Raw genomic sequence first — 26,441 nt, 5'->3', positions numbered from 1 at the left:
TTTCAGAGAACCTCTGAATCTGTAATTTTGGAAAAGTGGAGGGTGTTTTCTCATTAGAGATCTTGAACTCCTTTGCAGAATCAAAATTCCTATCATTCCTTGGTTAGGATTCATGACTGGTTTAAGCAGGTTCTTACTTGGTTTAATTTTATGGTGCGGATGCAGGATTCTGATACCGAGATGAGAGAGATTGGCATGATCAAGGAGACGGAAAATGTGAAAGAGAAGAAGCCCAGGCTTTATTGTCAATGGAATCCAGCCCTTTTCCAGAACAAGTCTCCCAGTCAGGCAGGATGGGAGCAGGAACCAGTCACAAGCTCGCCTCTCAATCCCACCCCAGAATTAAGAAAGGGAGATGAAAAGCAGTTCACGTCACCGAAATGAAATGTTCACACAGATTCAGAACTTGGAAAAAACTTAGGGTGTGAAATGCCAAACATCAACAAGTTCAAATTTGATCTTTCATTCTGAGGGACTACCTTGAAAGCCTAAATCTTACATTTCATGACGAAGTATGAACTTGCCAGATTCAAAAGTATACAGTCCATTTTTCTTACTTCATTTCTTTCCAAAATCAGGTATCAAATCCAACACTATTCCATTTTTGGAACAATAGCCTGAACAATTTCAATTAGCAGAACGCAAATGTTAAAACTTTACAAACAAAATGTAATTAGGAAAATTTGAAGTTCTCTCACCTTCTCTGAATTCACTTCTGTTCTAATTAGGAGCCTAATGGCATAAGGCGGTAGTTCCCAAAATGTGAGCCGTGGCTCCCTGGGCAACCATGGAAACCAGACAGGGAAGCTGCCACCTAAACAGTGTATAGGATTGTAGTCCTAATGAGGAGCCATGGCTAATGGCCCAGTAGGTCAAAGGAGCCACCACTTGAAAAAGTTTGGGAACCACTGGCAAAAGGGCAAGAAGGAGTACAGGAAACATGGGAATGCTTTCCATTAGCCCCTTTCCTCCTCCATCACTGCTCTGGGACAAAGGCTTTCCTGGGGCAGATGAGAGATTACCAACCCTTGCCTTGCTGTTCCAATGCTCTCTTTTTTAGCCCAGGAATACTAATGCCAGCATGTCCAAGTTTACAGCTTGGGTCTTCCCCTTCTGGTGAATTAAATTGTATTTCGCGCAGAGAGAGAGAGAGAGAGAGAGAGAGAGAGAGAGAGAGAGAGAGAGAGAAGGGCTGTTAATCAGGGCTGACCCACAAAATCCCCAGCAATATCCTACTACTTAACACAGGCCACTGCCCATCAGGAAGTTCCCCACTACAAGGTTCAACTCTGCAGCAGCTCTTGAACCAGGAACTTGAGATTGTCAGGAGAAGATACAACCACCCTGTTCTCTCCCAAAGCAAGGAACTACAAGCAGACTAGCCAAGGAAGCCCCTTACAGGGCAGATCAGATCAGCTGATACTCCCTATCCCCTATAAAAGCTTCCAGGTCAAGCTTGTGTCCTAGCCCATGCAACTGGGAGATCTGCTTTGACTGGCTACAGATTGGCTTTGCTGCTTCTCACTCTCTTCCACCACTTTCCCTGTTCTCAATTTGATTGAAATGGAAGAAGACTGTGTAACAACACAAAGGTTCTTGTTTGCTTCAGTAGGGCTTGGGCTGGAGAATTTTCTCACAGGCTGCGCACCAGGGGCCAAAGCCCACTGTTTCCCACTCTGCCACACTTCCAGAATCTGCCCTCTGAGGTAGCCACTTTATCTTGCTATAAGGACACCCCCAGCTGTCTCTCACGCAAATACTTGACAATTGATACGTTCACTCTCATTCACCTCCCACACTGAAGACAACATTGTGCTTCATGTCTCTTAAAAAAAAAAAAAATTCACCACATTTCATAGTCTCTGTATGGCACCCACTGTGTCCATTAAGTGTCCCTACTCCAGTCTTGTTCATTCCGAGTCAGCAAGACCCTGTGTCGCTGCCTCCTTCCGTTTCCAGGATGGGATCGAGAACAGCTCGGCTGCGGAAGAGGTCGGGAGAGGCAGCTCCATTCCGCCCAATGCCACATGACTGTGCAGCATTGTGGATCTGCCACAGGGTGTCTAGCGCCTCTGCCTTAGAGTGTTTGAGAAGGTCGGCCTGGCCCTGTGGATGGAGAAAGAATTGAAGAGTCAATAAAGGTTCATGGAAAGAAAAATCAAACGGTCCAGCAGGCAACCAGTGTGGAAATGCTTGTACATTTCAGCCCCTAATCATTCTCCATTTTAAAAACAAGTTTCTAGTCCTCATGTATTGTATTGGCAACCTTCAGTCTCGAAAGACTATGGTATCGCGCTCTGAAAGGCGGTTCTGGCACAGCGTCTAGTGTGGCTGAAAAGGCCAATCCGGGAGTGACAATCCCTTCCACACCGGGAGCAAGTGCAGTCTGTCCCTGGTCTGTCTCCCTGGCTATGGGCCTTCCTTCTTTGCCTCTTAGCCTCAGACTGTTGGCAAAGTGTCTCTTCAAACTGGGAAAGGCCATGCTGCACAGCCTGCCTCCAAGCGGGCCGCTCAGAGGCCAGGGTTTCCCACTTGTTGAGGTCCATCCCTAAGGCCTTCAGATCCCTCTTGCAGATGTCCTTGTATCGCAGCTGTGGTCTGCCTGTAGGGCGCTTTCCTTGCACGAGTTCTCCATAGAGGAGATCCTTTGGGATCCGGCCATCATCCATTCTCACGACATGACCAAGCCAACGCAGGCGTCTCTGTTTCAGCAGTGAATACATGCTAGGGATTCCAGCACGTTCCAGGACTGTGTTGTTTGGAACTTTGTCCTGCCAGGTGATGCCAAGGATGCGTCGGAGGCAGCGCATGTGGAAAGCGCTCAGTTTCCTCTCCTGTTGTGAGTCCTCATGACAGATTTGAAAAACTTCCATCTAGCAGCCAAACTATACATTCCTTTAAATGCATGTTTAGGCCCTGGTGTACAAAGGGATTTCTGTTTGGTAAATAGTACCAACAGAGGGTATGTGTGCAATCAGATCTATACCCTGGTATGGGGGGAGGGAGAAAGGACTTTGCTGTCAAGATTGCCATCCCTCCAGGATGCCTTAGGATGGATGCTACCATTGGGTCCAATGGGATCTTCTCTTCCAGAGCAAACAGCAGCTGTTGGGGTGGGGGCTAATCCAGATCAAGATCACGGCACCACCGGCAGCCATTTTGCAAGTGCTGCCACACTCCTAATTTGCATGTTTTCCCTTTTGGTAGTGAATTCTGAACGACCAGGTTAAAAAACCTTTCTTACACTACAGTCACAGTGGAACCTAATCTATCAATTTAATGCAAAGACACTGTTAATATTAAGGCTAAATTTGATCCAGTTTCCAAATTGTCCAATGGTCTTTCATTTCAGCATTATACGAATACAGGAGAGTAGACTAAAAACATGACAGACAGACAGACAGACAGACAGACAGACAGACAGACAGACAGACAGACAGACAGACAGAGTTTATTTTTAAAGAGAGAACTTTCTCCATGGAGATGGGGGGGAAAGCATTCAAAATAAATGAAGGATATTTTTAAAGTGAGAGCTTTCACCATGGAGATGAAAAACCATTCACAATATATGCTACGGAGAAGTCTTTTATATTGAACAAAACTGAGCTTTTTATATTGCATTACTGTGTAAAGCAAAACACCCTCAGCTATTTTAATTGTTCCATAGATATTCTATGACACTTGTTGTGGACTGTTCTCCCAAAGTCATCAAAAGAATATCACACAGTCCCACTCTTTAAGTCCCTCAGTTCTTTCCACACCTCCTCGTTTTTCCTGCAGGGACTGTAAAGTGTGAGCCTAGCTTTCAAATATTTTGGAAATATTGGGATGGAAGGTTTGGCAAGCTGACTCACTGGAAGGCAGCATTATAAGTTTATAAACAGAAATAGGGGAAAGGCTGTAACTCAGTGATGGAACATAGGTCCCCAGTTCAATCTGTTTCCCAGGGTTAGGAAAAACTCTCTCAAGAGAGCCACTGCTGGGTAAAATGACAGCACAGGACCAGATGGACCCATGACTCAGTATTAGTCATGACCTGACTCGGCTTTATATGAAGGACCCAGAAATTTGATTCTTGCATCCTCACCAAACTACAGCTCCCAGGGTGCTTTGGGGGAAAGCAAGACAATTAAACCTCCAACCTGGATTACATTTAGACTACAGATGGCCTGAATAATCTCTTTTCCTCCCACTCACAAGCTGTGTACAGATGATAATTTTAGCAAAGTGATAAGAGCGCTTCCCTGTCTTTAGCACACCAATTGCTCAAGGCCGGATCCTGCACTGAGAGCAAGACAAATGATCAGACACAATGACTGGGGAAGTGTCATGCTCCGGGATAGATAGCTTCTCCCCCTGCATCTTAATTTTTTTGAAATAGGTGTGTGTGTGTGTGTGTGTGTGTGTGTGTGTGTGTGTGTAGTTCACACCCTACACAGGAAAAAAAATTTAATAAAAGAAAAAAAAAGTTCTTCATATGGTGGGGGAAATGGGGGTAGTCTTTCTTGTGTTTAAATGGTTAGAGTTCTGTTAACTTCAGATGGGGGAATGGGTGGAGTAGGAACTCACCAGGGCCTGATGTGAAGGGGTTCATATAGGAGGAGGTGCAAGGTACCTTTAAAGCCTGATGAAATAATCAGGGCACAGGCTAAGAACCAGCACCTTGAACTGAGTTCAGAAACTAGCTGGAAAACTGCAGAGGTCTTGTACAACTGGTACTTGAGCCTGATGCCTGGGCAAGAACAGGACAGCCGCATTTTGAACCAACCAAAGAGCTATGAGAATTCTGAAGCGGGGATGGGGGGGAAGGACCTGTCCTTCAAAACATTTTCCTAAAAGTTAACATCCTTTAAAAATACTGAAGAAAAACTGCCCAGCTGTGATAGAAAGGGAAGAGGGTATGTTCCTTTCATCTGCACTCAAGGTCAATCCTATCATAGGCAGGCCTTTATGGAGACAGATTTAGGAGCATCACTGAACATATGCTGCCTTGCCATAATGGTCCGTCTTAACCCAGTACTATTCACTGTGACTAGCTGCTCAATCTGGCCACCCCTGAATGCCACCCTTGCAGCAAATTATTTAGTTCAGTGTTTCTCAAACTGTGGGTTGGGACCTGCTAGGTGGAGATGGTTGGCAACCTTCAGTCTCGAAAGACTATGGTATAAGCCTACAGCACCCAGTATTCTCAGGCGGTCTCCCATCCAAGTACTAACCAGGCCTGACCCTGCTTGGCTTCCAAGATCAGATGAGATTGGGCATGTGCAGGGTAACAGTGGGTCGCAAGCCAATTTCAGGTGGGTCCCCATCATGTCAATATTTTATTTTTAATATATCAGAGTTGATGCTACCATGGTATGTGACTGCATTTGGGGAAATGTGAAAGATCTGTACTTTTAACAGGCTACTATGTAACAATGATAGTCAATGGGACATACTCCTGGATTAGTGCGGACAGGATTGCAGCCTAGGATTGCTAAAAAGTTTCCTGCTTGTTGATGTCACTTCCGGTTACGACACCACATCTGGTGGGTCCTGACAGATTCTCATTCTAAAAAGTGGGTCCCAGTGCTAAAAGTTTGAGAACCACTGATTTAGTTTATTGTATTTTACACATACACTACCTTGACCATCCAGGAACTATTCGAAAGGAAAGCTGTATTCAAGTAGCAATTTCAAACCCAGCTTGAATGCTGGAGAAAACAGCAACAAAGGTTCAACTTGTAGAGAAGATATTAGCATCCCCTGAAACCACAGGGGCCCCAACTATTTCATCCCCTGAAATCACAGGCTCCCAAAAACCCATGTCTGTTTTTCGAAAAGCAAGTTTACTGCAAACAAAAATAAACTGACACACAGTGTCCACTAGGTGGCAGCATTTGCTTGCCACATAAGTGTTGCGGCTTTCCGTTCTGGCAAAAGCCAGGGTGGACGGGCTGTAATGGGACAGGCTGTACAAAATGGGAAGTGCTGGGGCTCAAACTGGCCTGGAATTCACCTCATCCGAGGTGGGTCCCAGGACATGGACAGAGGCCATATGCTGCAGCTACCTTGCTGAAACTATGGTGAGCAGGTCTAAGCCTGGTCAGTGCCTGAATAGGAGACCACTTGGGAACTCTGTATATGCTGCCTTGGGACCCTGATTGGAAGAAAAGTGGACAGAAACAAAATGCATAATTTGTCCTTGGCAACTTTTTCCCGACCCAAATGGTATATGTGTCTGTGGTGGCAAAGGAAGGCACTTTTCACACGTTCAAAGCACGTTCAATTTCGTACTACTTCACCCATTCCATGGATGGGCCACCAGATTCCAAAGCAATTCTCCTGGCTCGAAGAGAACACTGGCAGGAAGCAAAATGCTGGATTCAGCCTGGTAGGCAGCCCCATTGAGAAAGTGCAAGAATGCTCCAAACCCAAAACACAGCTCTGGAGACCGTCCTTCTCAGCCCCAAACGCTCACCTCTCAGGTAGTGTGTAAGGAGGAGCTGCCACTGGGACTAATCAAGCAGGGTTTGTGTCCCCCAAAGAAGGTGGGTGGTTGGAATAAAGCAAGAGAGCATCCAAGCATTCCAAAGGGCAGCTCCGAGAGGGCAAAGGCCAGGCCAGGAGCAGTGAGTGCAAATGTGAACACAGGCATGGCCTCCCACCTTGGGAGGTCCCTCTTTAACTGTGCCATCTGCCTCCAAGCTAGAGCTGGTTCAGGAGGGGAAGGTGAAGTTTGCCTCCTTGTGAAGAATGATCCTCGTTCAGCCAATTCAGAACGACATATCCCTGTAACCTGCACATGCCTGATCTCGTCTGATCTCGGAAGCTAAGCAGGGTCAGGCCTGGTTAGTACTTGGATGGGAGACCGCTTGGGAATACCAGGTGCTGTAGGCTTATACCATAGTCTTTCGAGACTGAAGGTGGCCAACCATTTATCCCTGTAACACCCACCCTCTTGTTGCAAGTGTCCCTGTCCCATCCAACAGGTGCCAGGGACATGGAATAGGAGGGGATGTGGAAACCAGGATCTATGTGGCAAGTCTTTCCTGATATTACTGGTTGCTTGCCAGAGGGAGGTCATGTTCAAAAGCATCCCAATGGCAGCTGTAAGGTGTGTTCTGGCATTAGTCCTAAAAAGTAGGGTAGCATTATTACTCCCATATTGCAGATGGAAGGGGGGAGGTTGAGAGGGTCTGGTTTGACTGGTGAGTTCACAGCTGAAATTAGAACCAGGCAGTTCCTGATTCAAGGCTCAGTTTCTCAGCCACTAAGTTATACCATTGATCCCATAGGTAGAGGTGTTTATTTCTGGTAAGTAAGATAAGACTTAAGATGTAAACCTACTAAATACAATGGGTTTACTTCTGAGTAAAGTAAATCACACCATTTTCAAACACTTCTGCCCATAGATGTAAATGCTGATTGCGCTCCTTCAAAGGCAAGGGAAAGAGATTCTGTGCATGCCCAGAAACACTTGCGTTTTTGCTCTGATTTCCTTTGGCTGAGCTCTGGCACTGAGCGTCTTGCCCTGGGACCAGGTTACAAAAACCATCAAACCAATATTAAAGATCACAATAAATGCTGTTTTTAAGTTACCTTGAGGACAGTGATGTTCCAGGCAAAACTCTCCAGAGCCTTCTGCAGCTTCCGCCCTTTCAGACCTTCCTTTGCCTCCAGTCGGTGCAGCTCCTTGTGAAAGCCCATCCCTGGAGACAGCGGGGAGGGGAGGCAAGACAAAGTGGAAAGCCTCAAAGGTCTGCCACCCCCTGCCAGGACTTCATCACCAAGCATGGTGACACAGTATTCCCCCCCCCCACACACACACACACAAGGTCAAGAGAATGGCCTGATGGTTAGTCGGGGTCAGCCTTAAGAGCTGCAGGGCCCAACTGTTAACATTTTTGCAGGGCCCCATGTTCATAGCCAAGGTCTATAGAATCTTAGAAATCTAAATAAAATTTATTATAGACTTTGCATCTCTATGGTAGAATGGAAAACAATCAGAATGTGTGCTTAAAAAGTCCATGCGTGCTAATGGACCAAATGGCTCTAAGCACATTTTAATGTAAAATTGCATACATGGAAGCCTACAAGTAGACAAACAAACCGTGTAGATAACCTTTGAAAAACAGTTATAAAGCCACTTGTTTTAGTGACTGCGAAATGATGTAGAGCCCAGTCCTAGCCACACTTTCCTGGGAGTAAGCCCCATTGACTCTAATGGGACTTACTTCTGCGTAGACATGCGTAGGATTGGGCTGTTAGGAAAAATATTAATTTTATTTTTCTTTTCACACTAGTGTGGGGGGCACTTAGGCACGGGGCCCAGTTGAGAGCAATTGGTCCAATTGGCTTAAAGACGACCCTGCAATTAGTCTTGTACTATGTCTTTCACTGAAGTTGAGGGGACCAACATCTGGATGAGATTATGCACTTGGGAAATTCAAGCAAACTGTTCAGAGGGCTGAACAGTGATTCACCCTGTGAATCAGGGTGAATACAGGGTGATTCGCCCTGTGATTTCTTAACTTGTCACATTTGAAGTCAAATGTGTGGCCTTAGCAAGCTGTAGTTCCCATAATGCAAATGGAGATGGGGATGACATCTCCTGAGTCCAGACCACTGCTCCATCTAGCTGAGTGTGGTCTGCTCTGACTGACAGACTCTCCAGGGTTTCAGAGAGGAATTTTGCTCTGCCCCACCACAAGACAAATAGGTATTGACCTTGAAATTCATCCAAGGCACTCTTTCTCCCACTGACCCTCCCTCCTCCTGCCTTTGAACATCACTGTGTTTTGGGAGATGTGAAAATTCCACCTGGGGTGTGTTTGATGCGTTGCTAAACCATGCAAGACATCACGAAGTGCTCTGGCGATCAGATTACGACAAGCAGCTGGTTCACACACACACACACACACACTTGACGACTAGCAACATCCAGTGGAGATTTGCAAGTGTGATAGGCAATCACAGACAGGGCATTTGCATCACCTTAAAGTCAACCCTGTGCAACCAAATCAGCTCACATGTTGAGCTACCAGCCATCGAATTTAGAGGAAACCAAGAGATGTACAGGAATGCATGAACTATTCTAAAATGTAATAGATAGTGGACACTTTGGGTTAAAGGAGTCAGACATTCATCCATTCATCTGCAGCTACATGCAGCTCAGTGTGCTTTTGTCCTCAGAAGAAGGGAGAAGTGGATGTCCTTGTTAATGAGCCACTTGTCACCTACCTGCTTGTTGCACCTGAATAATCTTGGAGTGAACAGCATCAGCTGACTCAATTAACGTTCGGCTTGTCTGGATCATCTGGGGGGAAAAACAGAGAGATGGGTGGTGAGTGGGTGGAGCAGAAGCAGTTTACAAAGTATCCTGCCCTCCAGGAGGCTCTTGGACCAATCCCTCCCCCACTTCCACCATAACACTTGCAGCAGCAACTCCAGAGTACATCTCACTGAGTCAGCTGCCCCTTCATGCTCTGCCTTTTCTCTAGGTGGTCTACTTTTTACAGGACTACTCCGGACCTCAGGTGGTAAATCTGTGTCTGGGCTGTGCCACTTCAGAGCGCAGGAGAGAGCCAGCACAACATGCCTGATAACTGTTCCATACAGAAACTGTGTCACGTGCAGGGTGACCAGATACAATGGAGGACAGACATGTAAACATAGAAGGGTTTACAAAGCCACACCTGCCAAAATTCCCTCTTCTATACAATGGTTAAAAGTATAGGCACTCTGTCCTCCATCGTATCTGGTCACCCTGCCCACAAGTAGACAACTAGCACATCAGTGAGAAGGTTTTCTCCCTGGAATGCTAATTTTCTCAAAATGTACAAATCTTCTGCACAGAGGAGCATTTCATCATAAGAGACACTTCCTGAAGCCTGAAATGGCACAGGCCAGTCATAGCTCAACCACTGGATCAGGAATAGGCCTTGGTTGTCAGACACAAGCAACAACAACAACAACAATAGCTGTAAAAAGACGGCAGAAACAGACTACAAACAAAGGCATGACAAGGTAGCAACAATGATATATTGGAACATCTGCAAAAAATACAAGCTACCTGCAGCCAGAAACTGGTGGGACTATAAAATTGAAAAACTAGTTGAAAATGAAGATGCCAAAAGATTATGAGATTTCCAGCTATAGACAGACAAACATCTATCACACAATACACCAGACACAACTGTAGTCAAAAAGAAAGAAAAACAAGTCAAAATCATCGATACAGCAATACCAGGGGATAGCAGAGTGGAAGAAAAAAAGCTGGAAAAAATAACAAAATACAAAGATTTATAAATAGAATTTGAGAGGCTGTGGCAGAAGAAGACCAAAGTAATCCCAGTGGTGATTGGCGCCCTTGGTGCTATTCCAAAACACCTTGAAGAGCACCCGAACAGCACAGGAGCCACAGAAATTACCACCAATCAACGGCAAAAAGCAGCTTTACTGGGAAGAGCTTACATTTTGCAATGGTATTTGTAACATCAAAAAAAGGATAAAACCAGGCACCCCAGGTCCTTGGGAAAGACTCGAAGTCTGGATAAAACAAATCAGTCAAGAACATCTCCCTGACTGTGCGAAAATCTAATAATAATAATAGACATTAGATGCTGTATAAGAATTCTGTTAAAAATTCTGTCCATAGGCGTACAAACTTTGAAAAAAACTCAAGAGCAAAACAAAACAGTGACCTAGTATTGGTATCTTACTTGCCCGGTATTGGTTGCCATCTAAATGGCTGCATCCCATTTGATACTGGAAGTGCCAATCAGGCTGCACTAAGACCAGGGTGCTCTTTTTGAGATCTGTATCAGAGATTTTCACCCCTGAGTTTGCCACTTGCTGAGATCAAGCCGAAGCAGATTATCGGACTGGGTGCAACTCCTTGCCGAAGCCCCTGCTCACCAAAAAAGGCCAAGAGTCCCCCTTGCAATCATGTCACTCACAGTGTCATAGGCAGCAAGAACCTTCCGCAACAGCTCCGGAACGGGCCCCTGGGCCTCCATGGAGGGGTACTCTTCGCCCAGGTTGAGAGTGACAGCCGGGGAGCTCTCCTTCTCGCTGGGCTGCAACCATGTGGCCAGCTTCAAGATGCACTGCTTGACGTTGGCTGCCGGCGTCAGGCCACACAACTCCTTAAAGGAGACCAGAGCATTCTGGGAGAAGAAAGAAAGGTGGGACAATGCCAACACACAAGGATGCTATTGGGCCCTCCACCCTATGCTTTTCTGGCCAATTTTTGGCCCTCCCTTCTACCACAGGTTCCCAATAACCCTGTCCCCAGGGACCTACGTATTTTGGCTTGCCTCGGTTGCCATCAAAATTTGTGGTCACCTTGACTCTGTCCTTTCCCTTACTTGGAAGGGGCAGGGTCTTACCTCTGAAGCCCCCTGTTCTAAACCAGTAGGTGCAATAGGGTCCGAGGGAAAGAGACTTCAAGAGGGACATGACAGAACAGGGCTCATTTATGCAAGTCCCTCTTCCTCAGCCTCACTTTTCCCAGACTGTATAAGGGGAATCGAGATTGTGCAAGGCAGCCCATGCAAGAGGAATAGCAATAAAAACAATACCAACTGCTCTAATGTTGTATAATGGTATCTTCATTTTTATTTATCCTGTGCTTTTTCCTAAGTGCTCAATGTATTTCACATATTAATACTATTATTTCAATGATCCTCATTCCAAGTTTGCAAGCCTGTATTGATACACCCCTCCCAGTTCAGAGACTAGGGTGGAAACACCGAGAGCATCAGTGCTTTTTAGGGAACTCAGGGCTGAATTGAAATTTAAACAGGGGGGGATGGACTTCCTGCTCCAGAAAGCTCAGAGCTTATTCCCCCCTGACTAGGAAGGAGAGGAAGAAACCAAGAAGACGCTCAGTTGGGGCAGGGAGGTATTCCCAGGCAATCAAGCCAGCTGCTATGCTGAGAGGGTGTGAGAAAGAGGGTGGCAACTCCTGTCTTGCCAGGGAAGGCAAGGACAGACTGAAGGGGCTGGAGGCCTCACCAGCTGTCTGTGGCTATATTTGCCACTGAGCTGAGTGGTTTGAGTCTGTCCGCATTGGGAGAATATTACTATTATTATCATTTATTTATATAGCACCGCCCACGTACATGGAGATCTACAGAGGGTGAAAAGACAAGGTCCTCTTCTAAAATAATGAGGGCACAGTCCTAGGCTGCACTATGTAGTGCCATCACTGTACAATTTCTAAAAGCAAATAAAAAGAGAGGCCTCTGCCCCAAGGACCTTACAGTCTCCATTTCTGTTTGCTGTCAATGTTTCTATTTTTGTCATTGTGTTTGATCTTTATTTTGTTGGGCAAGGGGTCTTAAGACAAACATCAGCAATCGAAGGACAACTGAGGCGGATACCAGTCAGTACTGAACATTCCATGACTGTCCCCAAATCTAAACGTTTTGCTTCTTTTGATCTGCTCTCCCCGAACAAGACCTCTTTAAGATAAACCTATAACATGACAACATCATTGTGTGGGTTTCCTTGACTTGACTCTACTCCAGCGGCTGGCAAGGGCAAGCAGCTTATCATGCAATAATGTCACATTCTTCATTTTATTTGGCTACATGTCACTGGAAGAGAGAGCGAGAGGAAACACAGGACCACTGTTTACAGTGGCAGTCACATGATACCTCCTTAGAACATAGCTGCAGTCAAGAAGGAAGGGAGAATCATGCAAGAGGGCAAACTTGGGTCTTCAGATGCACATACAATCACACCTCAGTATTCGCATACTGAGGTCCATTTCCAGCCCCCCCCCCCAGATACTAAAACCTGCAGATAAACAAATCCATGCGTCCAGACCATACAATCTCCAGAGGTGACCAGATATGTTCTCTGGTCTGAGACCGACAGAGGCTGCGCACGGAGGTGTTTAATGGGCACTTCTGCTTTTCAGCAGCCTTACAGGCTTCAAAAAGGCTCCCAGACGCAACAAGAGAGCATCTCCGGTCGCTTCCTAAAGCTCAGGTCCATTCTCCACCGGGGATTCAGAACCTCGTTAAAACCACGGGTCTTGAATCCCTGGATATGGAGGCGGGACCTGTACACAGGCTTCATTTCAGCTGCAGGGAAACGACAAACCCCTAGACTTCATGGGAAAAGTGGGTTGTGAGGAGGGATTTTGGTTTCCTGGGAGAAAGTTCTGGGCATGTGGACAGCAGGGAAGAATGAGTGGGATCATTTAAGAGAGACTTTGTATACAGCGTGGGTGCCTTTTTTACAAGGCTGTATCAGTACTGGTAGCAGGGGAAGGGACTGGGGCAAAAGTATTTATTTGCCTGGTACTAAAGTGACCACTAGGGGGGTCCAGAGAAAATCACTAGATTCAAAAGACATGGGGCTGCCACAGCTGGAGAGGACACACTTGTGCCAAAATGGATTTCCTTCTGGGAAGACTCAGGGCACTGGCTTTGCCCATACTCAGGGTCTGTTGCAAAAGCATTTGCCTACAGATCAGATTAGCAGCAGCAGGGAGGGATCTACATTTATCCCTGGAGTATATGGCTTGGCTAACAATGGCCCAAGTCTTCTGGTGCTATAAGCTCTATAGCAGGGCTTCTGAACCAGGGGTGTCCATACACCTTGGGGGAATGAGAACCAAAGGATGGTGGTATGGGACTAAAAAAATTGTTGATAGATTAGATTATTAACTACCACCATAATCAATATGGATTGAGCTATTCCTAACTATCCATATATAAAGTAAAAGCTACTGACATCTTTTGAGGTCAAACTGGTACCTAATATGATCCGTGATGATGATGATTTTGACATTCTGGGGAAATGGGTATGAAGGCATATTGGACCATTGACTGGGGAGGAGTCTAAGCTTGCAATCCTATCCACACTTTCCAGGGAGTAAGTCCCACTGACTGTAATGAGGTTTACTTCTGAGTAGACATGCATAGGATTGGGCTCTGATTGTCAAAAAGTTAAAAGTCCCTGCTCTATAGGCATGTTTCTGGGGTGTACCTACTACTGACCCTGCAATTGTAGCTGCATAGGCTGATCTGTGGAAGGGGTTGGTGAGGGGATGGATTAGTTGACCTTCCAGTCTCATATAACTCTTCCCATTTTCCTTCATGACTCATTTGATCCTCACAGCACCCCTTTTCCTTACCTCCCCCAGGCACACACCAGACCTCATCATTTTACACTCAGGACATGTCTACAATAGCAACATAAATGTGTTTTAAATGTGTTTCAAGTTGCACGAGTTTCTGCTAAGTCACTCTGGGGACACAAGGTGCTTTTGAATGACAGTTCCCAGCCTCCTTTGCAGGGAGGCGATGACTGTTCAGTTTCCCAGAACGGTTTATCTCTATAGGACAGATATACCTTCAGGGGGGTTCAAGATTCAGGAGATACTCTGTTTTCCCCATCTAAGAGCCCTCAAAATCAGACTCAGGAGTTCAGCTGCTTTTTCCCCACTACCTGGGTACCTGCATGTTCTCCCGCAGGTCTGTGGCCTCCCGCAGTGGCTGTGTGGCCGTACGGAACACCTCGTCGATGGCCTTGATGCCTGTGGCTTTGGTGGAGGTATACTCCCGCATGCGCCGTCCCTTCCGTCCTGAGAGTCCCCGCCGGTGTGCTTTGCCTCCACCTCGCCGGTTAGTGATGGCTACGTGCACAAACAAGGTGGCATTGGGGAGGGGCTCACCAGCCAAGGACTGGAGGGGCACATGGCGGTAGCCCACCTGGAGGCACTCAAAGGGGATGGTGTACTGGGCAATGAACTCATCCCCAATGTAATCATCGTCAAGCACCACAAAACGCAGGATGGCCAGTTCAGGGAGGTTCACCTGGAACTCCAGGGTCTCCTCAAAGATAGGGTTGTCCCCACTCTGCAGCACCGTCTTAGTACGCTTCTCCGTGCAGTCAGCGGGGATGCCATGCATCTCAGCACAGACATACGGCTCCACCACATCCCCTTTGGCTCCAGAGCCCTTGGGCTTGGGTAGGTTCTGACCACTGATGACCTTGAGGTGCAAAAGCTGAGCAGAGATGCCAGGCAAAGTGTCCCTGGTGTTTGCACTAAAGTAGGACACCTCCTCGCGCATAATGGCCGGCCGGAGCACATAGCCACAGCCCCCATTCTGGCGAAACCAGCCGGCATTCAGGTCCATCATCAGGCCTGGTGTCTGGTAGTTCATGGCCACCATCTGGCAGCCGCATTTCCAAAAGTCCTGGGGGTTCATGTTGCTGGCATCGATGCGCATGGGGCTGGGGTAAACCCGTGACAGGAAGCGCTTGTTATAGGCTACAAAATCCTCCGGATCCTCATTGGCGTAGCGCCCAGCTTCCACCTCACTGAAGGAGCAGACCTCCCAATAGCACTGTCCTCGCCGGGAGGCCTCAAATCCCTGGAAAGATACTGCCTGGCACAGGCTCACCAAGTCCGAGAGCTCCCGGCACAAGACCTGCCTGCAGCGAGGCAGCTCATGGTCCTCGTCCCCAAGTGATAGGCCCAGCTCGGCAGTCTCATCATCATCAGAGACCTCTCCTTCACTAGACTGGCAGCTGGGGGGCAGCTTCCAGCCTTTGATGAGGATGCATCTCTTGAGGGTTTCTGGAGAGGGGAGGTAGACCTCGTTAGGGTTTGGGGGTATCAGATACAGCTTGTCCCCAAAGGCCTTCCTCAGGTGTTCAGCCATGAGCCTCTGCTGGGCAAGGCAGCAGCGCACAGAGAGGCACAGGATGAGAGGGAACTCGGACGCCTCAAAGGCATGCTCCGCAATAGCACCCACCACCCGGGAGAAGGCCAAGCGGGTCCCAGCGCTGACCACAGGCTCTCCAGATGGGCCGTCACACACCACTAGTTCTAAGCTGCGACAGCCAGCCTTGAGGGCTGCCACATAACCCCCAGTGTCTGAGGTGGAGCCACCCCAGAAGCAGCTGTCCTCGCCAAGACATGCACCATGCGCGGAGCTAATGAAGTAATGGGACAGCGGCTGGCTCATGTCCTGGCACACTTTGCGGTGCTGCGGGTCAAATATGGCGCAGTCAGCTGAGAGGAGGTAGCGAGTGAAACCGTCCACGGCCAAGTAGCCCTTTTCTCGGCCTTCCTTGGACGGCTCGTATTTGCGGACAATCTCCATGCACATGTCTTCCGTAACCCCTTCCATGCCCTGCTCAGCCTCCAGGAAGCTCATTAGATCTTTCAGGCCCATGTACTCCTTATTGCTGGAAAACTGGACCAAGAGAAAGAACACCTCTGGCCTGGTGCACAGCTCACAATAGGCCTCCACAAAGACCTCACAGCTGACCACTTCCCCCAATCGCTCACTGGCTGCTTTCTGTAGCTCTTTGAATTTCAGCTCAATGGTCGAGGCCTTCATACCAGGGTTGAGGGCACGGATGAGCTGCACAGCTCGGGAGACTGGGATTTGGCCTTCCTTCTCCAGGTCCGCGATATCAAAGACAGAGGAAATCCATGAGGTTCGCGGATTGGGGTGGCCAGTATCAGGAGCTTCCTCCAGAGTATGCTTTCCATAGGAGGCCAAGTACCGCAGCCCCATCACCCAAGCATTCACCACATCCGCCGAGCTGGCCACCAGATCCAAGGACTCATAGTTGTCTCCGTAGATGATGGAGAAAGCGCATTCATCTGGGAACTGGTCAGACAGGCCATTGGAGCGCAGCACTGGAGTCTTCTTCCCCACCCGCACCTCTCTGACCGACTTGATCTCAATCTTGGCTTTTTCAGAGTCCTTCTTGGAAGGCTCCCAGTGCATGAAGCGTAAATCAGGGTCCAACACAAAGAACCGGCTGTACATGCGGGAGTTGGAGCGCACCTTCTTCATCTCACATCCCTCCAGCATGAAGGAGATGCAGGCTGCCGTGCTGCTGAGCTTGCGGTTGCTGGGCATGGTGCTGAAGGAGACCGTCTTCTTCTTCTGCACAAGGCGCTGACGGGACCCATCCTGTGAAAAGGGAAGGAGACAGAACAGAGAAGTCAGCTGTGCCGTAGGGTTGGGAAGGCCTAGAGGAGAGTGGGGGAAGGAGGCACTATAGACAAGAATGAGGATGAGGAGAAAAGCTTCTGGGTTTTTTGTCCTCCATGATGAATGGAAGTCCTGAAGAGAAATGATGAGGTGTTTGTAAACTGGGAGTAGACTAAGGTGTGAGGACAACCTGAATGAAAACCTCAGCATGCATACACAACAGGTAAAGGCAGAACCTGTGGCAGATGGACTTGCTGTTGCTGTTTTAAACTAGCAGACAAGGGGTGGCCAGACTTGCTTAATGTAAGAGCCACATATGATAAACGTTTGAGAGCCGCAATACTTAAGATGCATTTAAATTCTTAAATATATTTACTCACCCTGAACATTAAACTTACGTTTTAATCCAGTGGACGCCGAGTTTATACCCGGTAAATAACTATAAAGCTTGAAAATTTGATTTTCACTTTTCACATTAGCTGTGATGCCAAAAGGAGCTCAGCCAGCGGTTCTCAAACGGCAAGGGAGTTCCAGTCCTGCAGTAAGTCCTTGCGGGGGTGGGGGGGAGGCAGCGACGCAATCCCCAGGATAGCGTCGCTTAGGGGCTGCAGGGGCTTGGCTGGATTTAACAGAGCCTCCTGCAGCCTCCCAGGGGTGCTGAGAGCCCTGAACAAGCATTTCCCCAGGTCTTAAAAAGTAAAAGTGCAGCAATCACCCTCCACAAAACCAGAAATGGAGCATGAGCGCTGCACTTTCACTTTTGAAGATATGGCGAGCCCTGCAGATGCTGGCGCGGGGCTCCCCACACCCCCAGAAGGCTGCACGAGGCTCTGGTAAGTCCAGCCAAGCCCCTGCAGCCCCCTTAGATCTGGAGATCACATCGCTGCTCCTGCCCCTTAAGGGGGCAGAGGCCAGGGCCTTCAGGCTGGGGCATCATGGCACCCCAGTTTGAAAAGCCCTGAGCTCAGCCAACATATTTCCTTGAGCCACACATATATGCCAAAGAGCTGCATCTGGCCTGCAAGCTGTGGCTTGGCCACCCCATACTAGACCAATGAGGTGCAGAGAACCCCGGACTAGCCAACTAGGGTTGGAGGGAAGAGACATTAAAGAAAAGAGATGGGTTCTTTAGGAAAGCAGTTCCAGCGCACTCCCAGATAAGGCAATTCACATACCTATATTTTTATAATGTGAAGTATTTTAACAATAGCTTTTAAGCACATCAATAGGACCCATGTTTGTTCCAAATCAGTACTTCCCACCAACACGCCTCTATGGAGGTGCAAGCAATTGCTGGGATGCAGGGGACTGCAAGCTTCTCTAGGAAAAGCCATGATGTCCTAACAAATGACCTAAACTCTACCAATCTAGCCCACCCCACCACCCCACCCCAAGGTGCAGAAGCCAGATAAGAACAGAACTGGTGCCAGGAACAGAGCCCAACTTCAGCTCCTAAATATAGGTACATCCGACCATTCTGTCATTTCCTCCCCCACTTCAGTGTTTCCTGAGGGTTCAGACAGAAGGCCAAGTTGGGGGGTGTGGAACAGGATAGAGGGAAGAATGACACTGAGAGTGAATGCGCAGAAGGGGAGGCGTTTGTGAACAGGAGCTGCAGAAACAAAACAAAAAATGTAAAAGCTAAATCCACTGGGATGGTCACCAAATTGTACCCCCATACAGTTCTGCAGGTCTCAATGGAGTCCTTCCTAATTCCCACCCACCCACAATAAAAATGCAGAAACTCAAAGGGACAGCGACCTAGCCTCAGTATTCAGTTTCCCAATGCCAACACATTGGCACTGAAGTCCACTGCATGTCATACCGCCTGATCTGGAAGCTCTTTCCTGATCAGTTGCTGACTGTGGGCCCAATTCTATCCAACTTTCCAGCACTGGTGCAATTGCAATGCAGCCCCGAGATAAGGGAGCAAATGTTCCCTTGCCTTGAGGAGGCCTCTATGACTGCCTCCCCACTACAGGATGCAGTGCACGCCCCTTTGGCACGCCTGCACTGGCGCTGGAAAATTGGATAGGATTGGGCCCTGTATTAGCAAACTGGTAACTGGCTTTATTGTATCTGATGTACTGCAATTTTTATGAGGATTATTCTACAAGCTCCCTCGGGCATATTTATTTATTTTAAATGTTTTGGACACGTGTGCTCTTCCTCTGAAAAGAGGTTCCGCAACTGAGCCCCGGTAAGGCTCTCCTCAGCCTCTCACCCAATAAACACTGAAAACAAACAACAAAAATAGACTGACAGTGCAATCTCGTGCATGTTTACTAAAAAGTGAGTCTCACTGTATTCAATACGGCTTACTTCACGCTAAGTGGGTGTAAGATTGCCGCTGTAGCTATGGTACTTCTATGACTTTTACAGAACAGTTGTTTGTCATCCAGTGTGAGGCCCAAAGTGGATACTATATACCAATTTTAAGAATCCAGAGATTCAGAACTGATTTTCCTTGCTGAGCCCTGCTACAGTCTCAATGCAAAAACGGTGTCAATTTCACTTTGTAGAAAGCCAAAACCAAAGTGAAACCAGAGCAGTACTCTTCCAAAGATGAAAGCTTGTCAGTTTCACTCTTTAAAAATTACAATATGCAAAGTGTGTCCACGGTCTTGCTCTGCCTACATGGTATTTAAAGAAAACTTCTCCTTCTGTGTCACAGTAGCAGTGGAATGGGAATTTTTTTAAGAGATAACAGGCCCCTGGGGTGCCACATGTGGCTTTCGATGGCCCCCTTGACTTTTGCTGTTGAAAAAAGATGAGATATACAGTCATTCTCTTTATATGCAAATTCACTATCTGTGACTTCACTTAACTGCAGAGGGACAGAATTGCTACCTTCTCTCGTTATCCACGCCTCTGTTCATATTATCCACTATGCAGAGACTTTCCAGAGGCTACCAGCATGGACTCCTTTAAAATGACTGGCAGAAGCTTCCCCTGGCCATTTTAAAGGGGTCCACAATGGTTGTGGGTGCCAGTCTGAAGATCCCAGCAGCACCTGGAAGGTCTCTGCAGCATTCAGAAATCTTCTGGAACTTCCTGCTGCACACTGCTGGCTTCCTGAGGGTTTCGGTTGCATTCTTCTGGTGACAAGGAAGGTACCCCTTTCCATCCTAGGATACCCCTTGCACCTAACCCTACTGATCTCCCATAGGATCGGTGGTTCATGATCTACAAATTTGCGATCTGCTAGGGTTTCCTGGAACCTAACCCTAGCGGATAACGAGAACTGACTGTAAATGCAAAATACAGACAGACAGACTTGCGTTGGGACTACATATTGCCCAATTAGAATGGAATTTGGCTCATGCTGGCATAGCATTAGCAAAAAAAAACACAACAAAAAACAGAACTTAAATTGCTGTTTTGCTGTCATCAGGAAGCATCCCAAGAGTGAGGAAATAAAACCATCTTTACAAAGCGAGATTAAAAGACAAGCACATACTGAAAGTGGAGATAATGTGCCTGAGTCAATCAAGGCAAATGAGGTTCAATCAGCAGGGGTTGAAGAGCCCGCGTCACAACCAATCCTGGCAGCGAGTGCCGGCGTTTGCCTTCACATCACGCGTGAGAACATTACTGCTTGCGGTAACAGTCTCCGTTGGTGTCCATTCAAGCCAAAAAGAATTCCTGCCAGATCTCTCAATGATCTCCAGTTCAGCGGTCTCACGCTTTGTCTGTGACTTCAGTGTAGCGGCTTAAAGCTGGCCTCTGCCCCTAATCCTATTCAGTCTCCTGTCCCCGCCAGAGTTCAGTAGCCACTGCCTATATTCCAAAGCACAGCACAGAGAGTCCCTTGCATGCAGTTGTGTGCATGAAGCCTGCTGCTGTATGATCTCTAGTTTGTGGCACCGATCATTCCCAGGGCACTAGAAAGGAGCACAATACAAGACACCTCAGACCTCTCCAAAAACCACCCACTGGGAAATGCCTTCAGATCAGTGTTTCTCAACCAATGGTACTCGTACAACTGGTGGTAGTTCAGGTTGTGTCCAGTGATACACGTAGGACTCCCAGACCCCCGCCGCCTGGCAGCAAGACCTGCAAAGCAACATTACAAGCAGTGACGGGAGGCTCGGCAGGCAGAGCTCCAGTATGGACTTTATAGGGGAAGGTAGGTAGGGGAAGATGGCTCTATCTGACTATGGATCCTATCCCTTCCTGTGACACCCAAAGGGGATCCGACGAACCTCCCTCTCCTGGAATACCCCAAGCAAGGCTTGCTCCACAGTGTGAGAAGCGTCACTGAAACGCCATTCACACAGGACACTCTTGCAGCCTGTGTTCATAACTAGTTTCTGCATCATTTTGTGTATTTCCAGGTTCAAACGCATATTAAACATGGCCAATTTGCCTTCACGAATGCGCATTGAAGAGAGTAGAGAGAGGAAAAGTCTAGCCTTTGACCACATGAATTGTGAGCACAACACAGTGCTTAGGAGAAGTACATAACCAAGTTGGTGGAAACTGGTTTTGGATTTGCAAAGTCTGAATTTCTAATTATTATTTTCATAATAAAATTATTATTTTTTAATAACTGTTTTATAATTATTTTCATAATACGTACAGCTGTTCAAAAGGGAAGTTCCCAAAGCAGCACCCGGTATTCCCAGGTGGTCTCCCATCCAAGTACAAACCAGGTCTGAGATCCCGCCACACTTACATGACTCCACTTCTCGGCAAAATGAATGGGCTTTCGGATTAGGCAAAACTGAAGTGTCTCCTAAATGACTGCTCACCAGATGTGCTAAGAGGGAATTTCTAAATTTTTACTTTTGGTGATTTCCAAGCCTTTTTAATGTAATTTGTCAAAAATGTTGATATTTTATGTTGAACTGTAAATGTTTTATTAGTAATTTAGTATCTTAACTCCGTTTTTGATAAACGGGATTAGGACTAATTATGTCTGCTTTTATGATTTCTCTATGCCTAATAAAAGTTTGTTCATTCATTCATTCAACCAGATCTGACCCTGCTTAGCTTCCGAGATCAGATGAGATTGGGCGCGTTCGGGGTAGTATGGCCGTAGACAAAGCAGTTTACAAAGTAAAAGAATGAAAAGATGTTCCCTATTACAATCTGAATCAAAGGAGACACCGGCAAAGAGCCAGTGGAAAAGTCACTATGCTGTGAGGCAAAGCAGGGCACTGCTCTCGGTCTGCTAAAGCACCACTTAAATTAAATGGAGACCCACCACTAAATATATGTATTTTAACTGGGGTTCTTCTCTGCCATTAACTCCTTGTGTAGCATTCGGCATTTCTCTTTCTCTCTCAGCCATAGTGACTTTATCTGTAAAATTGGATCAGTAGTGATTAACCCCCCCCTCCCCACATTATGTTGTGAGGGCCACAAGACAATAAAATATATCAAGCCTTAAGCAAATGAAGAGTCCTTCACAGGAATGAAACCTTCCCCCCTTTGGCCACCATCAACAGGCAAAAGGACAAAGCTAGCTGGCTGTCTTGACAGGAAGCTTTGCCAACCTCTCTCCTGCCCCCCACTTCTAGGGCACAAAGGAAGCTGATAAACTCACTGCTGGCAGACTGCAGGAACACAGAGAGCAGGGCGTCCATCAGCTGAAGAACCCGCCTGGGATTCAGCACTGAGGGGTATTGAGCGATATGAGAAGAGACACCCATGTTAGTTTAAAGGACTTGTGTTTTTTGTCGCCGTCCATCGTTCTTCTTTTTTTTCCTCCCAAGTTGCCATAACTGCAGCTAGCCAGGAAAATGCCAGGTCTTTTTACACTGCTGGCAGCCAGGCGCCAGAGTTGCCAATGGGGGCTGGAAGCCAAGCTGATTCATTTAGATGCCACTTCTCTCCAGCAGAGGGAGGGAATCTGTAGGGTCCCTGCCCTGGAGGGGCCTAGAGCAGGCTTGTTCCACCGCCAGGGAGGCCTCAGATTCCAGCACCCTTGTCCTCCTCCCTAGCAGAGCTGCCAGACCTGGCCTAGGAGCAGGAGCTGTTCACCTCACAGCTCCCTGCTTCACACTGACTGCCTCTCATCCCTGGCCTCCCTGTTTTATGGAGCAAGCCCGCCCCCTTTGGCCCCTCCCCTTCCTCCAGGTGGGGCAGAAAAGGCCTTTCCTGTTCCTGGCTTGTTTCCTGCAATGTTCCTTGTTTGCCCTGCCAGCCCCCTCTGGCTGGTTGGGGTGAGCCAACCTGCTTTGCCCCCTTCAAGGGCAGAGAAGCCTCCTCACCCTGGGCATGGGGTGCCTGCTCCAGGGTAAGTCGGGGGTCAGGCATCTGGGAGGGGCCCCGACAGAATCATTGAACATACAAGCGGCATAGCCCTTCACAGGGTCCCAGAGCTCCGAATGGGTGGGTGACATAGGCAGAGAGGTGCACCTCGGGACACAGCAAGGGCATCTACGGAAATGTGAACCACCACCACCACCACCACAACCCCTGCACTCCCGGTCACATCTTTCTGTGTCCACCAACAGCACCTCAAATCGGCTGCTTGAGAAGCTTGCTACCTCCCCTTGCCTCAGGGAAGGGCAGGATTTGGAGGCTCTACCCACAGTAGCTCATCACACCGCACAAGCCACTGTCCCCTTCTCCACCTCAGCTTTCTAATGGGCAGCTGAAAAGGGCATTCTTGGTTGAGGCCCAGAGCCAGAACAGCCCTTCTCAAAGTCAAGCACAGAGGACTTAATTCCACTCCCAAAGACTTCAAAATCTCTCCAGTTGCATCCTTTCCTTACTCAGCTACAAACAAACAACAATTCATATTTGGTTTGGGGGGGGTAGCACCACATCCAGCACCATCCTCCCCTGTTCTAGTTGTGAAGTGTGTTTTATCTACCTACCTACCTACCTACCTACCTACCTACCTTGGGCAGCAGGTCTGACCTAGAGAGTAGTGCCGACATTAAGCCCAAAGATAACATCTGAAGGTCGCCAGTTCAAGAACACAGCAAGAATTTGACGCTGATGAGCTGAGCTGAAGCTTTCTTGAGTGGGAGACAAGAAGCTGGCTGTAGCTGTTTCTCAGTGTGGGAGGCAACACGGCCAGAATAAAGACCACCTGGAAAGCAGTCTCTGTCTTGAAAGACAGAACGTCTTTGTTTATTGTAAAAAAACCCTTGGAGGTTTAGAGATAGCCTGCCCATGTATACCACCTTGAATAAAGAAAGGAGCAATCCAATGGTCAGAAAGTTGCTATATAAATACCAGTATTATCAGTATCATTATTGTTTTATATTGCCTTTCCTCCAAGGAGCTCAGGGTTGTACATGGTTCTTCCCCTCCTTTTGTTCTTACGACAACCCTGTGAGGTAGGTGAGGCTGAGAGATAGATTCTAGCCCCCAAGGAATTTTCATGGCTGAGCGGAGATTTGAAACGAGCGATTCCAGGTCTAAGTTCAACTCCAAACCACTACACCATCCAGTTCTTCAAGTTATGCCTGAAAAGTGTGTATAGGCTGAGCCGGGAGGTCCCCGGGCCAAATATGGATCTTAGCAAGGTACCACCTGCTCTCCCTCACAATTGCCAACCTGGAAGCAAAACAGGTGGGGCAAAAGCATGGAACCTAGAAGCCCACCCTCCTACAAGCAGGTGTGTTGCAGAAGGAGTAGCTGCTGGGGGCACTGGAAAGGACCAGAGACAATCTTGTCAGTCCCAATATCCCCGGACTACATCTTGGTACTGAAAATGATTCTGAGATGTGTTGACCTCCGAACCTGACAGCAGCATGTGAAACTTGGCTGCACAGTCTGAAGGGAGCCCTTTATCTCTCACTCCCTGGGTTCGACCCATAGAAGCACCTCGAAGCAGCCAGGGTGGGCTCCCAGGAAAGACCTGAATGCTGCTGGAATACCTCCCTTCTAAGCAGCAGGACTTCCATACTACTCTATAGAGGTTGAAGATGTTGCCATTTTTCTGGGCCCCTGGATGTATGAGCCAATCGTAAGAACAGAAGGGGAGGTAATGATACCACCCTGAGCTGGGCAGAGACAAAAAAGTGACAAGGAGGAGGTGGGGATGAGTCAGGCATCACGATTACATAATGTACCAGTCTCTACGGTTACCACAGGAAGAAGGGGAAATTGATGGTTCCTAAATTGACACAGATCAAGGAGGTGGAATGGAGTGGGGGGGGGGGAATGTCAATTCCAGCTGATGGGATTTCAGGAGAGGGGGCAGGGGAGGGTACAGTGCCCGTGTTTTGATAGGCATGGATCAAAGTTTCTGCTCTGGGGTGGCAGGTATATATCAAAATGAGTGCTCTCTCTCTCTCTCTCTTTCACTCACACACACACAGAGCCTAGATCTTAACCCCTCTACTGAACCCTGACTCAGTTTAACACCAGAATCTTCCCCCCCCCCCAAATTCCAGGATGAATTCATCCGTGGTACACACAAAAGCATCACCAAGGGCAGGGCTCTTTCTGACCATGTGCAGAGTACATTGCCTCTACCGAGGAAACACAACCAATCTTCACATATCTAGAAATAAAGCAAAGGGGTAACTAGCAGACTGGCAGGTGTGGCTTCCCGGAAAGTTTGCAGGACGTCAATGATGCAGCAATGTTTGGAAGTTGAAATGGCGCCTCCCTTTTGAGAAACTTCCCATTGTGCATGCCTAAAGTACGAAGCGGCTTGTCCAGAGGAGACAGAAGAAACAAGAAAGGAGCATGGAGGAGGTTTGGTCAGAGGGCTCATCCAAGCCACAGCCAAGAAACTCCCATAAAGCATTTACAAGGCAAGGTCTGTACTGTGTAGTTTTTCCCAAGACTGCCCAACCTGACTATGCAGAGAAGAATCTCATGGCAGCCAGAATTATTCTTTAGAGGCAGATCATGCAAAAACCCAAGTGCAACCCCCAAAGAAAACCGTCTGGAAACTGCTGCTACTGTGCTGTGTTGTTGTGGCCTCAAGAGATGTGAAGAACCAGGGGCATGATAATGAGTAAATCCAGCCCTGAACACCTTAAGGAACCTGAAAATACATCTGGTGGAATATTCTCTTTCAGCATTTGTGCAGGAATCGCCACCCTTAGGAAGGAGCACAGGAAGCACTTTTGTGCTGCTCCTGTTCATCTCCATGGGTCTTGCACAGGAGAAACCCCCAGTGGCTTGGACCCTACTGATCACACAGTCGGTCTCCTGCGCTGCCACCTTTAACGGCATCTCAAATCAGCTGCCTACTGTGACCACACAATCTTATTTCACAATATATGGAATGTGACAGGTCTTATAATGATACAAGGATCTGCCTTAAATGAAATCTGACCCATGAGCCACCTAGGTGTGTACTGTCAGCTCCGATGTGTTAAATAACCATCTGCAGAGGACAGATTTGGCAATGGCTACAGGCCATAAGTAGAAGGATTCTCCATGTTCTGAAGGAGTAGATCTCTGAGTACCACATACTGGGGACAAATAATGGATAGCTATTGCTCTTGTAACCTGCTTGAAAGTTTTCCAAGAGCATCTGGCTGACTGCTGTTAGAACGCTTG

The 26,441-nt window shown here is 47.7% G+C and overlaps 1 protein-coding gene and 1 pseudogene across 2 annotated transcripts in view; both read right to left on the bottom strand.

The window, feature by feature from the left end:
* Positions 1-261: 261 nt before the first annotated feature.
* Positions 262-26,441, bottom strand: part of LOC136651414 (inactive phospholipase C-like protein 2) — a 41,393-nt gene continuing 15,213 nt past the window's right edge. The window contains exons 2-6 of one of the 2 annotated variants that reach the window (XM_066627776.1): positions 14,457-16,937; positions 10,941-11,150; positions 9,223-9,298; positions 7,582-7,691; positions 262-2,106 (exon numbers count right to left, since the gene is read on the bottom strand). In XM_066627776.1, the coding sequence (XP_066483873.1) occupies positions 1,921-2,106; positions 7,582-7,691; positions 9,223-9,298; positions 10,941-11,150; positions 14,457-16,937 (3,063 nt within the window). In that variant the 3' untranslated portion in view covers positions 262-1,920. Of the gene's footprint in view, positions 2,107-7,581; positions 7,692-9,222; positions 9,299-10,940; positions 11,151-14,456; positions 16,938-26,441 lie in introns of those variants that run through there. The other variant, XM_066627775.1, reaches the window with a different exon arrangement.
* Positions 5,168-5,288, bottom strand: LOC136654829 (5S ribosomal RNA; annotated as a pseudogene).

This window comes from Tiliqua scincoides, chromosome 5, assembly GCF_035046505.1.
Source record: "Tiliqua scincoides isolate rTilSci1 chromosome 5, rTilSci1.hap2, whole genome shotgun sequence".
Taxonomy (NCBI): domain Eukaryota; kingdom Metazoa; phylum Chordata; class Lepidosauria; order Squamata; family Scincidae; genus Tiliqua; species Tiliqua scincoides.
The sequence above is the reverse complement of the archived record's forward strand: the minus strand, read 5'-3'. Positions and strand labels throughout refer to the sequence as shown.